The sequence below is a fragment of the Hippichthys cyanospilos genome, chromosome 3 (assembly GCF_059441005.1).
Source record: "Hippichthys cyanospilos isolate Australia breed blue-spotted pipefish chromosome 3, RoL_Hcya_1.0, whole genome shotgun sequence".
NCBI lineage: Eukaryota > Metazoa > Chordata > Actinopteri > Syngnathiformes > Syngnathidae > Hippichthys > Hippichthys cyanospilos.
The window spans coordinates 9888275-9902497 of NC_142371.1; the positions used below are offsets into that span (position 1 = coordinate 9888275).

General features: G+C 36.6%; 1 protein-coding gene across 2 annotated transcripts in view; it reads left to right on the forward strand.

Annotated features, from left to right (window-relative positions):
* LOC148425719 (uncharacterized) overlaps positions 1 to 14223 on the forward strand; it is a 30185-nt gene that overhangs the window by 14228 nt on the left and 1734 nt on the right. For both annotated transcript variants that reach the window (XM_088409408.1, XM_088409407.1), the window contains exon 8: positions 13672 to 13807. In XM_088409408.1, the coding sequence (XP_088265534.1) occupies positions 13672 to 13807 (136 nt within the window). The remainder of the gene's footprint in view (positions 1 to 13671; positions 13808 to 14223) is intronic.

Consider the following 14223-nt stretch of genomic DNA (forward strand, 5'->3'; position numbering starts at 1 on the left):
ATCAACATGAATAGTACATGACGGTCCCGCCAGAGTCCAATTACTCTATAGGGAGGCAGTCTTTTGAAGGAAATAAAGCAAAGACTTTATTTACTCAGACATTTCATCATTACTGCCCGATTTTCACGGTGGAGTAAAAATAGAAACGAGAGGCAAAAGCATTACAAAGATATCAAAGTGATGCAGTACAGATCTTTACGTCACAACATTACAGCGCGATTGGCTCGGCATCATCCAGCTTTATTTCCTTTCTTTCCCGCTATAGCTTAGTTGAGTCTTCATGTGGGTGTATTTATCCATTGACAAGACGTGTATGCAATTGGAGGCAGGCCTGCACCTGAGAACGAATCTGGGTAGACCAAATCAGTTCTGGAGAAGTCGAGGATTTACACTTCAAAGCTCTGTTCATTAACCGAGGCTCACTCACAAAATTAGTTCTGTTGCGTCCTCCAAAATGAATTGCCACCATCTTCCAGGAATGAATTCTGTGTGTGGGTGTTCACTTAGATGGCCTTATAAGGGGTCAACGTTCTTATATAGCGTTTTCTCAGCATGTTATTCATTTCCTCCCGGACATGGATAATGCTTCTTGATGAGAAATAAGGCATCTGAGATTAGCGCAAGCCCCTGTGTGTGTCTAGACAAATTGCATTCAGGACAAGACTACTGAGTGATTTGAATTGGACAGTGCTATCCTGCATTTTTTGTGTGGTAAAAACGGCATTTGATTTTTCTGCAAATGCCATCATAAGATCGACTATTGAGGAATGGCACATAGGGAGCGACAAATAACATAGTCATGAGTTGTTATGTTAAAGTGTACCTGTTTTGCTCAGAAGGAAACGTATATATTTGATCAATAAACAACATTCAAACATGTTTTTTTCTTGTTTCATTGGTTGTATTAAAGCATCCCCCAAACAGATCCAGATAATCATTTGATGGGACTACATTGACAAACCCACTCTTGCTAGGAGGGGGCGAAGACATGACAAGGACGCCATCTTTCCTTACATTCATCTCCAATTTAATGCACATTGCCATTTTCTTGCTCACACTGGCACCAGTCGGAGTCGGTCTTCCAGTTTTCTAGTGTCAATACTGATAAACGGTCCTTCAATCCATCTGTATGGAAAATAGTGAGACTCAGATTAAGACTAGGATTGGTCGCAATGTGACCAATGGACGACAGTGGAAGGGAGGAGGCCTTCTTCCTGGCAAGTATTGATAATCCGAATACAAGGGAGGGGTCCTCAGGTTACAAAAGTCTCGATTTATGATGTTTCAAGGTTACGAACGCACGCAGTAAACAATTGGCCATCCCCATGGAATTTAAATGAGATATTATTAAGCTGTCTAAAAACGGTGAAACGCCAACGAACAAGTTGTTGAGCGCAAGAGAGACAGTTCAAGTGCTATGTTCCATTTTGGGGTTTTATTGATATAATAAAAGTGACGATTGAGATCGACCCTGCCGCCTGCACGTAACAGAACGACACGCTTGCGCGCGCCGGGGCAAAAATGAGCGCTGCTTGGCTGCAAATGGCAAAACTTATATCTTGGTTTTTCAAGGAGAATTCAAACCAATACATAGTGTCCAAAAACGGATGTTGTGATGATGCATAAAAGCATCTATCTGAAATTCACATGAGCACACAGAATATGGAGTAGGGCTTTGTTTGTTTGGCAAATACTAAATGTTTCAGTGTTTTTTTTTTTCCTGGGACTATGTGTGAGTCAAAAAAAGACCCACCAATTAAGATGAACAACTTCACATCGCACTCCAATAGCTTTTGCGAAAGACCAACTTCAAATTAAGCACACCAAAATAATACATTAATATCAATGCAATAGTCATAAATAACAATAGCCTAATAACTCCGTCATCGAAGTGGAAGCTTGAGTCCTTGTGACTCTGTTTTTATAGCAGAGCGATTCGATTGCTGCATATTCAATTGCTGCTGGGCTCTTTTGGCTGTTTTTCCCTGTTTAGACTATCAACCAAAAGCGTCCGTAACAGTCATTGCTTAAATTCTAACTTACGCCTGAATTTCTCTAAAATCCTGAAAATTCTTGCCTTTTTAGGACTTAAAAATAGAAAAACAGTTGCCGAATAAATGCAGTTTTTGCCTGTTAAGACTATCGGCCAAAAGCTGCCGCTGTGCCCAGTAAAGGGTTAAGGACACTAAAAAAAAAAAAAAAGTGAATCCATTAGGCTGTCATTGTATGACATGGTACAAGTCTCCAACGTTATTGCTAGCTGCTAACTATGTACAGTATGTGGTGCATTCAAACACATTGTTTTGACATTTCAACTCAGCCATAATAAAAAAAAAGTCTCTCAGAGCATTAAACCTCAATAACAGAACATGTCTAAATCATGGCACGGCACCGTGGGAGACTGGTTAGCATGTCTGCCTCACAGTTCAGAGGTCCTGAGTTCCATTCCAGCACCGGCTTTACATGCTTTCTCCTTGCCCGCGTGGATCTTCTCCGGGCTCTCCAGTTTCCTCCCGCATTCCAAGAACATGCTTGATCAGGTTTTTGAACACCCTAAATTGTCTGATTATTTGCCTTTATTTGGAATAGTGTAACTGTTCATTTTATAGAGTTCGAGGAATGTTTGCTGTAGCTTCAGTCGCTTATTTGCAGTATTTACTTACTGTTGTAAATATAATAATTTCATTCCAGTATGTTGTTGCATCCATTATTTTTGTGTCAAGTTGTTTTTGTTTTACCTGATGGAACTTTCACTCCATGCCTGGCCTGTTCTTGAACGTCTTCTAGATGTCTTTGATGATTTTTCCCATGAATCTCTCTCTGTCAGTTTTGGGCATTGCAAGAATTGTTAAACCAAGGCAAAATGGATTTATTTTACATGGATGATACAAATATTTGTGTTGGTGTTTAACAAACAGTACACAAGTATATGCAGTAAGTAGTATGCAAGTTATTTAATTAGATGTATAATAAATTGGTCATCGGTGATTTTTAAACTCTCTGGTCGGCATTCATGATTGGCCTCAATAATCCAGATTCTGCAAAGTCTATTAAAAAGCTTAATGTCTGCTTTGAAGGATAGGATACAATGGCTTCCTTTAGGAGGCGATGAAGTAAGGCTTTTGTCAAAAGGCTTTTATTCTATAATATAATGTTTATATACAGTGTATATATATATATATATATATATATATATATATATATATATATATATATATATATATATATATATATATATATATATATATATATATATATATATATATATATATATATATATATATATATATATAATTTATTTACATCTTTCAGGCTCTTTCATCCAAGGAGACTTACAAACCAAAGCCATAGTCAATCAGTACGAGTAGAGTGCAACATATACAAGCTGAGGAGGGTTAATACACTGCATCATAGGTTAGTCTTGTCTCATCGTTAAGAAATACTCCTGGTGTAATTAGACAAACACTGTTAATGTTTATTGTAAATTGCTGTTACGGAATTACATTGATAATTCTCTCATTTTGTCTGGGAAAGAATTCTTTTAGCATTCAGATGTGTCTCTTCTCTGCCAAGTGTGTAAGGACCATAAAAGTAATTTACCCCATGGGGAATATATTTGCTCAGAGAACAGAGACAATCGGGAGTGCTCCCATCTGATGAGATGGGCCGAACAAATTAATGAATGCTAATTTGTCGGAAATTCTTCAAATGTAATTTATTATCTTCAATGAAACTCCCAAAACCACAATTTGGGCATCTTCTCCTTAAATATTTGAGTTTTAGGATGAGGCGATATTTTTGAATGCATGCAAGCATGCATGCTTTGTGTTTTCCCTGACTCAAGCTCATTCACAACCCCCCCATCTGAAGACAAACAGATAATTTGAGGAAATCGCAATCAGAACCACACAAAACTAAACAATTGCAGTTAGCATTCCTAATGAAGCTGGACTATTGCAGTATACATGTCATCTATTACAGTAATTGAATGATGGACGACTGAGTCTTTAGTTGATTGTGGTGCGAGAAGGACACCTTGTGTTCATTTAAGGTGCTACACATTTTTCTCCCTAAACATTGTAAATCATATATTTTGTCCTCTCTCCTATCCATTTCAGAGATTTTTACTTCATACATACACACACACACACACACACACACACACACACACACACACACACACACACACTATCCTATATATATATATATATATATATATATATATATATATATATATATATATATAAATAAAAATAATTTCTATTAAATACTTTACCATTTTTTTAACTTCCCGTCAGAAAATGTTTCTTTGTTACCATTTGGATTGATTGTGAAAAAATAATGTTGTAGTTTCTGTTTGTATTTGTGTTAAGTGACTCCCTGACATTACATCAATTCGGTAATTGAAACACTTATAATATTAATAGCTCAGAATAGATGGGTGGTTGGATGAACGGACGAATACTAAGTGAATTTATGGTACAGCTCATCCATTAACTGTAGGTTTTGTGCTCACATACAAAAAATTCTTTCAGTGAAACTGTGACTCCTTTCTCCTTCCAAAAGACTGCAATAATCACTTTAGTCTCCTTCATGCATAATAGTTGAGCCCATGTAATAGGCTATGTTTAAATGTTCTCCACTCATTGTAATAGTTGGCAGAAGCTCGTGTAATAGTTCGTGTTTTTTGTGCGAGCAGGCTCTCAGGTAACAGAGGCCCTGCATATGAAATGAGATGGTAATGAGGGGGTTGGGGGGGAGGGGGTGCCAGGCAGCGAAAGGGAGGCTTATCACTACAGGGCCAAATTCCGACAGTGAATTACGCAGTTGTAACAAAAGTAACAGAGCGTCCATTCAGCCTGCACTAATCCAGATGGGAAAGTCAAACAGCAGAAAGTCCACGGCACAAACTCATTTCATCACTTTATTAATTTAGATATTGCCTCCTCGGTCCTGTTGGGAGGGGAAAAAAAACCCATCTGAAATGACCAACAACGGCAAGGCGTTTGGTTCCACGTTGCTCCCCCACTTCGTCTCCTCACGTTATCTGTTTAATTCATCCCGCCAATCTTGGCTGTCTTTACCCACTAAATTTCCCTTTGACACGCATGCCTTGCTTCGCATAATCCTCACTCCAGGGCAGAATTAAAAATGGGAGGGGGGGAAAGGAAGAAATTGGACAGGTGGCTGGAGAATCCTTGAAAAAAGGTTCAATGCCAGACCCTGGAATGATTGGACCAGATTTCAACTGGGGGCTGATAAAAGTTTTTCTTCCTTGTTATTTTTGGAATCAAGGGGTGAAGAAAGGGTGACAGGTGGAAAATGCTCAGCCACTTTAAACTCCTTTTTAGAGTCAGGTCTAAATTGTACTGCCAGAATGACTTCAGGGAAAAACTGTGGCAAGGAAGATGAAAATGTCAAAGTGTCATTTTTCTGGGGTCTGATTTAAAAAGTTTTTTGACAGCGAACGCCTGGAAATGACAAAAGTCAACTTGTTTCATTTCCTGCTTGTAGTGTTGTTAAACTGATTGGAAGTGTGCATTACCATGAATAGAACTGCTAAGTTGCCTTTGAAAAAAAGTTATCCGCAGCAGCTGAACTTCAGTTCTTTTTAATATGTCTGCAAGAATCAAGTATAATATTATTTGACACTTTTGGTGTGTATAGGCCTGATAAGGACATGCACCAGATGAATGTTAGTAACTATGCATCCGTCAAATATTGTTCACCGTGTTATGATTTTTTTTTAAATTGGGACGAGGTATGTCCTGTTCATATTTTATTTCACCCCAATTTGAGTTACCTGATTTTGAGGATTTGCCAATCCCAAGTCCCAATTCAGCTAATTGGCAAAGTATTTATGAAAGAAAAAGAGAGTATCTTTTTTTTTAATTCACGAGTGAAACTGTTGTCTCAACCAAGTAGTCTAAAAACATTTTAATCCTGTTTTTTTTTTTTTTTTGGCACGTCGGGTGGTGTTTTCAATTAGCTCTTGTGAGGTATTTTGACCATTTTTGGATCATTTCCTTCCTCCTCATTCTCACTGTATTTTAGCCAACTACATTCTTGGCGGTGTGATAACTAAGAACTAAAAGGACGTTCAACACAGCTCTCTGCTTTCTGTCATGCAAAATGATGCCATGCAAATTGATGACTTTGCACACATTGCAAGTTTTAACTTTCCGCAATAAATATTTTTCCATAATTCAAACAGCATTTTTACATGATTCACATTAGCTTCTCGAGACCACTACGAGACCGTTCCCCCACTGGCTGCGTTTCCTCCCAATGTTTCCCACTGTGTTGTGTTGTTGTGTATAGCATGGAACTCATATTTCCTTTCTTTTGGAATGACGGTACTTTGGATGAAAAAAATATTGAGAGTGTGGGAGGAAGCCGAAGTGACCAAAGAGAACATTATTTTCAAAGAATAAATCAATTACAAAATATTGATATTGACATTATATCTAAAACTATCACTGTTAGCTACTTTTTGATATGACTGGTCAAGTGACAAAGTTTACTTCTATAATGAATCACATCCTCATGAACTTGCAGTTGTTATGAACATATTCTTGGATTTAGTAACTGGCGACATAGTGCCACTATGATGTCCATGAATTTAAGGCTAACAGTGATCAGGCTAGCCGAAACTCACCCAAGCTAATAAGGCAAACCCAGTTGTTTTCTGAGTCGGTCATTTTTCCTCTTGTGTCATCACAACATCCTGTTTCTGCCAGCTTTGTTTTGGGAATAAAAGTCCTTTTATTAGAAGTGTGAAGCAGAATTTTATTTAAAAAAAAAGGAAAAAAAAAAGAAATGTGGGTGCATGTACGATTAGATGAGAAATGTTTGCAAGTCTCATATTTAATAGAGTAAACAATATATACAAGATCAGCTTTGAATTACTCACTAAAATATTCATTTTGGACAGAAATGTCCATTTTGAAATTTCTACAAAAACAACCTCCTCATGGTCTTCGCCTTTATTTCCCTGCTGCAAAAAGTTCAAATTGTAACAGAGATGTATGAAAATTAGGCATTAGTATACAACACTCATCATTGCTTGGGTGTTCTGACTAGCTAGCTAGCTTATGCGTCCCTTTGAATTTGCCGTGACCCAGAGTCCCTCGTCTCAAACGTAAATTCTCGAACGAGTAACATACATTGACAAAGTGAAAATCAGCATTATGTGACCCTCCAGCACGACATCAAAACAAAAGCCAGATGTGAAATATATATTGTATATCAACATGACCGTATGTGCAATATACAACATGAGCAATCTTTACCTTGAAGCAGATCACCATGTCATCCAAACATTGGTGAATAATCCTAATGTAATTTATTGTCAATTCCAGTCATTCATTGTTATTAGTCATTGTCAATTCACTTTCTTTGAGTCTGCGCGTTTACCTTTAATTTATTGCGTTCCTTGAAGAATGAAAAAGAAGTTGTGTCATGATGGCGTTCTTTCGCTTACAATGAGAGTAGCTCCTCCCACTGGCAACAGAAAAGCAAGGTGTTCGAATAACATCTGTTTTTTTTAATTAAAAAAAAATGAAATGCCTTTTGAGTAATCATGTACTCTAATAATGTGTTGTAATAATAAAATGATTTTTTTTATCGCTCTCAACGTCATCGCTCGTGACATTTATCTATTACTGACGACACGTCACAGACACATACGTGACCAATATTGTCTGCAACATGATGAAGCTATCACCACAATTTTCCACTTTTATGCATATTTATTCGGGATGAAGTGTAAATCAAATACGAGGAATGAAATTTGAAACCTTAGATGAAAAGATGATTGCATGTTTAATTGAAAATCCTGTCTTCCTCTGTATTAATGCAAGCAGCTAGTTGGAGACTTTCTGCAATACTGATGTGTTACTAAGGAAAAAAACAAAACTGTGAAATCATTAAAATGTTATTTTTAATGTAATTTCTTTATGTAGCCAAATGCATTCGAGATCAAATAACCCTGATAAAACTTTCACTGCTCAACCGCACCAAATGGCAAACCATGTTTTAATTGATACAAAGATCTTAAATCAAATTTCCCATTGTGATAATTTGACATTAAAAACCACACACACAAATAGCGACATTAAACAAGCAAACTTTGGAAGATGATGCCTCAGGAATTAATTTTAAACTTAATGGAAAAAGATGTTAGACTTGTTCAAATCTCAGATGATTTCCTTATCTGCTCTTGGAATTTACTCTCCAGTGTTTATTTAACACTTCCTGAAAGAGTTAGATAAACACCTTCTTTGTAAGAGATTTGTTGCTATGGATTTATAAAAGGTGAATGTGCCAAAACCTTAAACATGTTTTCTTAAAACTACAAATTTCAACTTTCATAGTGCTATAACTTGATCAATTTTTAGCTACCACAATGTATGATACATCATTTTAAAGGGAATTGTGTGTAGAATAGAATAGAATATATCTATCTCAATATCTCTCTCTCTCTCTCTGTCTCACTGGGCTCATGAATGGTTGTTCATCCCAGTGTGCCCAGCTATTGGCTGGCAACCAGTCCAGGGTGTACCTCGCATATTGCCCGTAGACAGCGACCCTGGTGAGGAGAAGCGGCTATAGAAAAATTTCATACACAGTGGGCCCCCGTGTTACGAACTTAATCCGTTCAGCGGCTACGCTCGTAATTTGAACTGCTCGCATGACGGGTAATCCAAACATATGTTAATTAGTGAATGCGTGCAACGCGTGCAAAAACCTTAGGTAAAAACATCAAGACTTTATACACATATTAAAAATGAGTAACATAATCTACTGTACAGTTAAATTAAATAGCATATACAAAGGAAAAATGACATTTACCTTGACGTGACTTGAGCTGGGTGGAGGCGGAGGGGAGAGGAAACCAACCCGCAGAATTTATTTATTTATTTTCTTAAACGGGAACTCAAACTAGAACATATCACCGGCCATTTCCTTCTCTTTAATCCATAATACAAGAAGCCTCTCCATTTTGTTGTCGATCGAGGTCCGTCCCCCGGCAAGGAAAGTCTTGCCCTTAGAAGATTGCCGAGCGGTTACGGCTATACTCACGAGCAAGGTTAACCATGCGTGCGCCTCCTTCGTATTTTTTTTTTATTATCTCCTGCTTCGTTTCTATTGTCATCATCCTCTTATTTCTTCCTTTACCGCCACTAGCAATTTTAGAAGCCATGTCTAACAGATAAAGTTTGCAAAGTCTTAACAACATTCCTTTGTTCCGTTTTTGACTGATTTTCTCTCCTTCCTTCCGTCCCGACCAGCTGTGCCATCAAGCTAGATGAAGGCGTTCGACCAATAGCATATCGGCATCTCCGTGACTGACACCGTGACTGAAACAGTGACTGTGACATTGTACGAGCAATAGCATATCAGCGTTTCCGTGTCATGCGTGAGCAGATGATTTCGTTGAAGTAGTGAAACGATGTCAATTGTACGTACACATTGACTGGCAACGCGTGGTTAAATCAGAGATAAAACCATCAGGTATTTACACACACGTTTAAAATTAGTACCATAACCTACTGTGTAGTTAATTTAATTAACATGGATACACAAAAGATAAATGACATTTTCCTCTGGGGCGACGTGATTTGAGCTGAGTGGAGACGGAGGTGAGCAGAGACCAACCCGCAGAATTTCTTTATTTATTTTCTTAAACAAGAACTTTTCTCAAACTAAAACATATCACCGACGATTGCCTTCTCTTTAATCCATAATAGAAGAAGCCTCTCCATTTTGTTGTCGAGTGAGGTCCGTCCCCCGGCAAGGAAAGTCTTGCCCTTAGAAGATTGCCGAGCGGTTACGGCCATACTCAGAGCAAGGTTAACTATGCGTGTGCCTCCTTAGTATTTTCTTTTTTTATTATCTCCTGCTTGGTTTCTATTGTCATCATCCTCTTACTTCTTCCTTTACCGCCACTTGCAATTTTAGAAGCCATGTCTAACAGATAAAGTTTGCAAAGTCTTCACAACATTCCTTCCTTTCGTTTTTCACTCATTTTCTCTCCTTCCTTCCATCCCGACCAGCTGTGCCATCAAGCTAGATAAAGGCGTTCGGCCAATAGCATATCGGCATTTCTGTGATTGACGTGACACCGGCCAATAGCATCTCAGTGAGTGAGACCGACCGTGACCTTAATCGACCAATAGCATATCGGCATCTCCGTGACTGACTCCGTGACTGACACACAGTGTCTGTGACATTGTAAGAGCAATAGCGTTTAACGTTGCTGTGACCAGCGTCGTCTAATGATTTTGTCGACGCAGCAGAGCGTAAATATCTGAACTAGTACAATGGCCGGCATGTCAGATTGTTCGTAAGACGAAAGGATTACACGTAATATATATATATATATATATATATATATATATATATATATATATATATATATATATATATACACACATATATATATACACATACATATATACACATACATATATACACATACATATATAGTGTGTGTGTGTGTGTGCGTGCGTGCGTGCGTGTGTGTGTGTGTGTGTGTGTGTGTGTGTGTGTGTGTGTGTGTGTGTGTGTGTGTACACACACACACGCACCGTATTTTCCAGATTGGTATATAAGCCGCAGCAGCAAAATATGAGCAAAAAAAAATATTTTTGTCACGGATAAGCTGCACTTGACTGTAAGCCGCAGGCGAAAATGAGTAATTTCTGCAAAAAGATGGTACATGAAAGTAATATATATATATATATATATATATATATATATATATATATATATATATATATATATATATATATATATATATATGTATATATATATATATATATATATATGTATATATATATATATATATATATATATATATATATATATATATATATATATATATATATATATATATATATATATATGTTTGTTTTTGCTATTTTAATTTTTTTTGAAATTGTCTGCCAACAGCAACATCCTCTCTTTAACAGACTGAACATGCCTGCATGTTTAGTTCCAACCTACTTATAGAAAATGGATGGATGGATGGATATCTGTTAGTTAAATAGCAGTTCAAAATTAAAATCAATTCTTCTTTTTTTGTCTCCCTTTGTTTGATAGTTTATTTTAGTATATATATATATATATATATATATATATATATATATATATATATATATATATATATATATATATATATATATATATATATTTAAAATTAATTAATTAATTAATCCTACCTCGACTACAATATTGATGAATAAATTGAGCAATAATAATGCTGATCCTGTGAGTCTAGAAATGTAATGTCACAAACAACAGGTTTGTGTTTCTCAACATACACTCCATAACACCCACATCCCGCGTAGGATCATCTTTACTTTACAACTTCTCCTGTAGCAGTGGCAAGATGCTTAGTTAGTTACAATTGCTCCCTCGTTCATAAATCAGGAGCAAAATTGTCACAACTAGGATCTGAAATGTGGAAATTCTGGCCCATTTCAGGAATAAGACAGGGACGACCGTCCCCTGGCGCTTGGTGGATGATCTACGGTGTGTTGGCAGCATTTAGGGGCAGGCTGTGCTGCTTGGCACAGCGTTGGCGACAGGGAGCGCATGGTACTATTGACTGGGCTCCACCGGCTGAGACCAGCCAATTCAGAGCACCAGTGAGCTAAGACCGATTAGGTCTCCTGAGTTACAAAATTGCGCTGCTCTTTTTCTTTCATCACCCAGAAAAAGAGGATTTTTCATTCCCCAGGCAAATCTTTTTTTTTTTTTTTTCATCTGAAAAAGTTTTGCATTTCAAACTGGAAAAACTACCTAGTATGAATGACTGCCGCTTCTACCTTTCCGTCAGAAAGACTGTACCATACCTTCTACCCTGCAATATTGCTTTGCATATATATTATGTCGAGATCATAACTGTAGTTTTTACAATTATTTGTAGGTACAAATGAAGTAGTGAAACTAGACACTTACTTAGAATTGATATGTATTAGGTATTTTCTGTTTATTATATGCTTTAAGGATAAGATGTGTGTATTTATATGAACATAATATGTTTAGTACTGTATACATTTATAATTGTATGTGAAAACTGCGATATATTTAATTTGATACTTTATTAGTTTAGTTACAAGGGTCAGCGGTTAAAAAAAGTTTACACTCTTCTACCTACTCCTTTTCCGATTGCTATCATGTTATCTATGTTTTACCTTTTTTACTTGTTTGACATAGAGAAATGAATTAATTGTTACTTTGCATTGAATGAATAAATTAATTTACTTTTAACTCTTGTGGGAGTAGGACAACACAGGTTGTTCCGTTTTTCTTAAACAAATACTTATTTTTCATTCATCACTACCATATTTTCTTTTTTAAATTAATGATCATATTAATAAGTCAGTGATCTGATGACTTTCTCATATTAATCAACGAATTGGATGAACACTGATTTTCAAAGGTTTATTTTTTATTTCCATCCTCTCATTAAAAATAGGACAATATTTCTTATTGATAATACAGAAAACATACAAACAGCTAAACATACACTGATTATAATTTAATTACTGGTTGGTCGTCACATTTCAACTAGGCAAAAGTATGGATCATGAAATCTTAGACTATTTTTAGAGGTTTTGGAAAAAGTTAAAAAAAATCTTAAATGAATTAATTTTTACAGTTGTCAATGAATTTAATAATTTAGCTGTATTGTTGCCAATCGATTGATACATTGTTGCATCTCTACTGTTTTTTACAAATCTGATTTGGAGTGAAGTGAGGCTTCAAGAAATTAAACACAATAAACCACCATTATTCATGAAACCTAATAAACTTGATATGTGATTAACTTCCTGATAGTGATAAACAAAATTGTTGCTCTGTACCAAAAAACAAACAGACAAAAACATGTTAAATGTTGGAAATAGGGACAAGTTTATAAATGATTTCTTAAAGTGATGATTGGGAGTTTTGTAGAATATTTGAATTTAATGATGATCACGTCAGAGAAATTCTGAGGAAGAAATTGATTCTGCCTTTGATTTAAACTGGTTCAACACAGAGCAGAGATCAATACTAGTAATATGATTTTTAGCTTTATTTTGAGCTAACAACAGTCACAAGATTCTTCACAAATTCAAATAGGCTGTTTTCAAGCTTTAATTATACTCAACTCATGGACTTCACTCTCATACCTGGATTTGAGGTAATTCTGTGTTTTTCCGCTACTGTGCGGGGTGAAAATGTTAAGACTGACCCAGAAAACATCATTACATTTGGAAGTTGCTTTTTTTTATTTTTTATTTTTTTTAGGGGTCCAAATACTCCAATTGCTAATTTGGCAACACCGCAAAAGGGCTGCACAGTGCACACACACATTTTAATTTATTTTGCCCGTTATAATTCCTCCAGGAGGAATTCAACTGACACGCTCGTGTATGTTTTATGTACCCCGCCACACGGAGAAGCAAATCGCTCACATGCATTGTTGCAGCACTTCGGCTGGGGGTTGAAGATTATGCCTTGCTGAAGGGCACCTCAACATTAGCTAGAAAACACACTAGGCTATATATCCTTAAATATATTATATCCTTAAATGTTGAGGGTTTTTTTTGTTGTTGTTTTTTTTTTTTTGGTAGGAGCATCATGCAAATATTTTGAGAATTTCTCTTTTTTGCACAGGTATGGTAAGCTGCTGCCATCCCTTCAAGCCAAGCAGTTTTCAGCAGCTTCCGGACTGAGCCGCTTGCTGATTATCCTGGGAGCCATTGAACCAACTATCAAAGAAAATGTCTCTGAGGAGATCATCCAGAGGCAGGTCAGGCTAATGCGCACTCTTGAACACACACACACACTACAACACAAGCCACATAAGAGCATTCCCCACGGGGCATAATATTGATTATTCAAATTCAGCAAGGAAAAGGCTAAAAAGAAAAAAAAAAAGAGAAGATTATGCGGTGTTTTGAGAATGAATGGGAAACCGAATGCCATATATGTAGAAATGAATATGAGGCAGAAGGTCTGTTTTTGTTTTTATTTGAAATAATTGAGGACAGGCAGGTGTTCACGACATATTCAGTGCTTCCATTCTGCCACAGGGTGGGGCTATTGCAAGACTAATCATTGCTTGGCCTCAGCGGTGGCTGATGCAAGGAAGGGCCTTTTGTTTTCAAATGCTCAGAAAATAGAAATTTGGAACAACGACAAGACCAGATGTCACTTTTAAAAGCA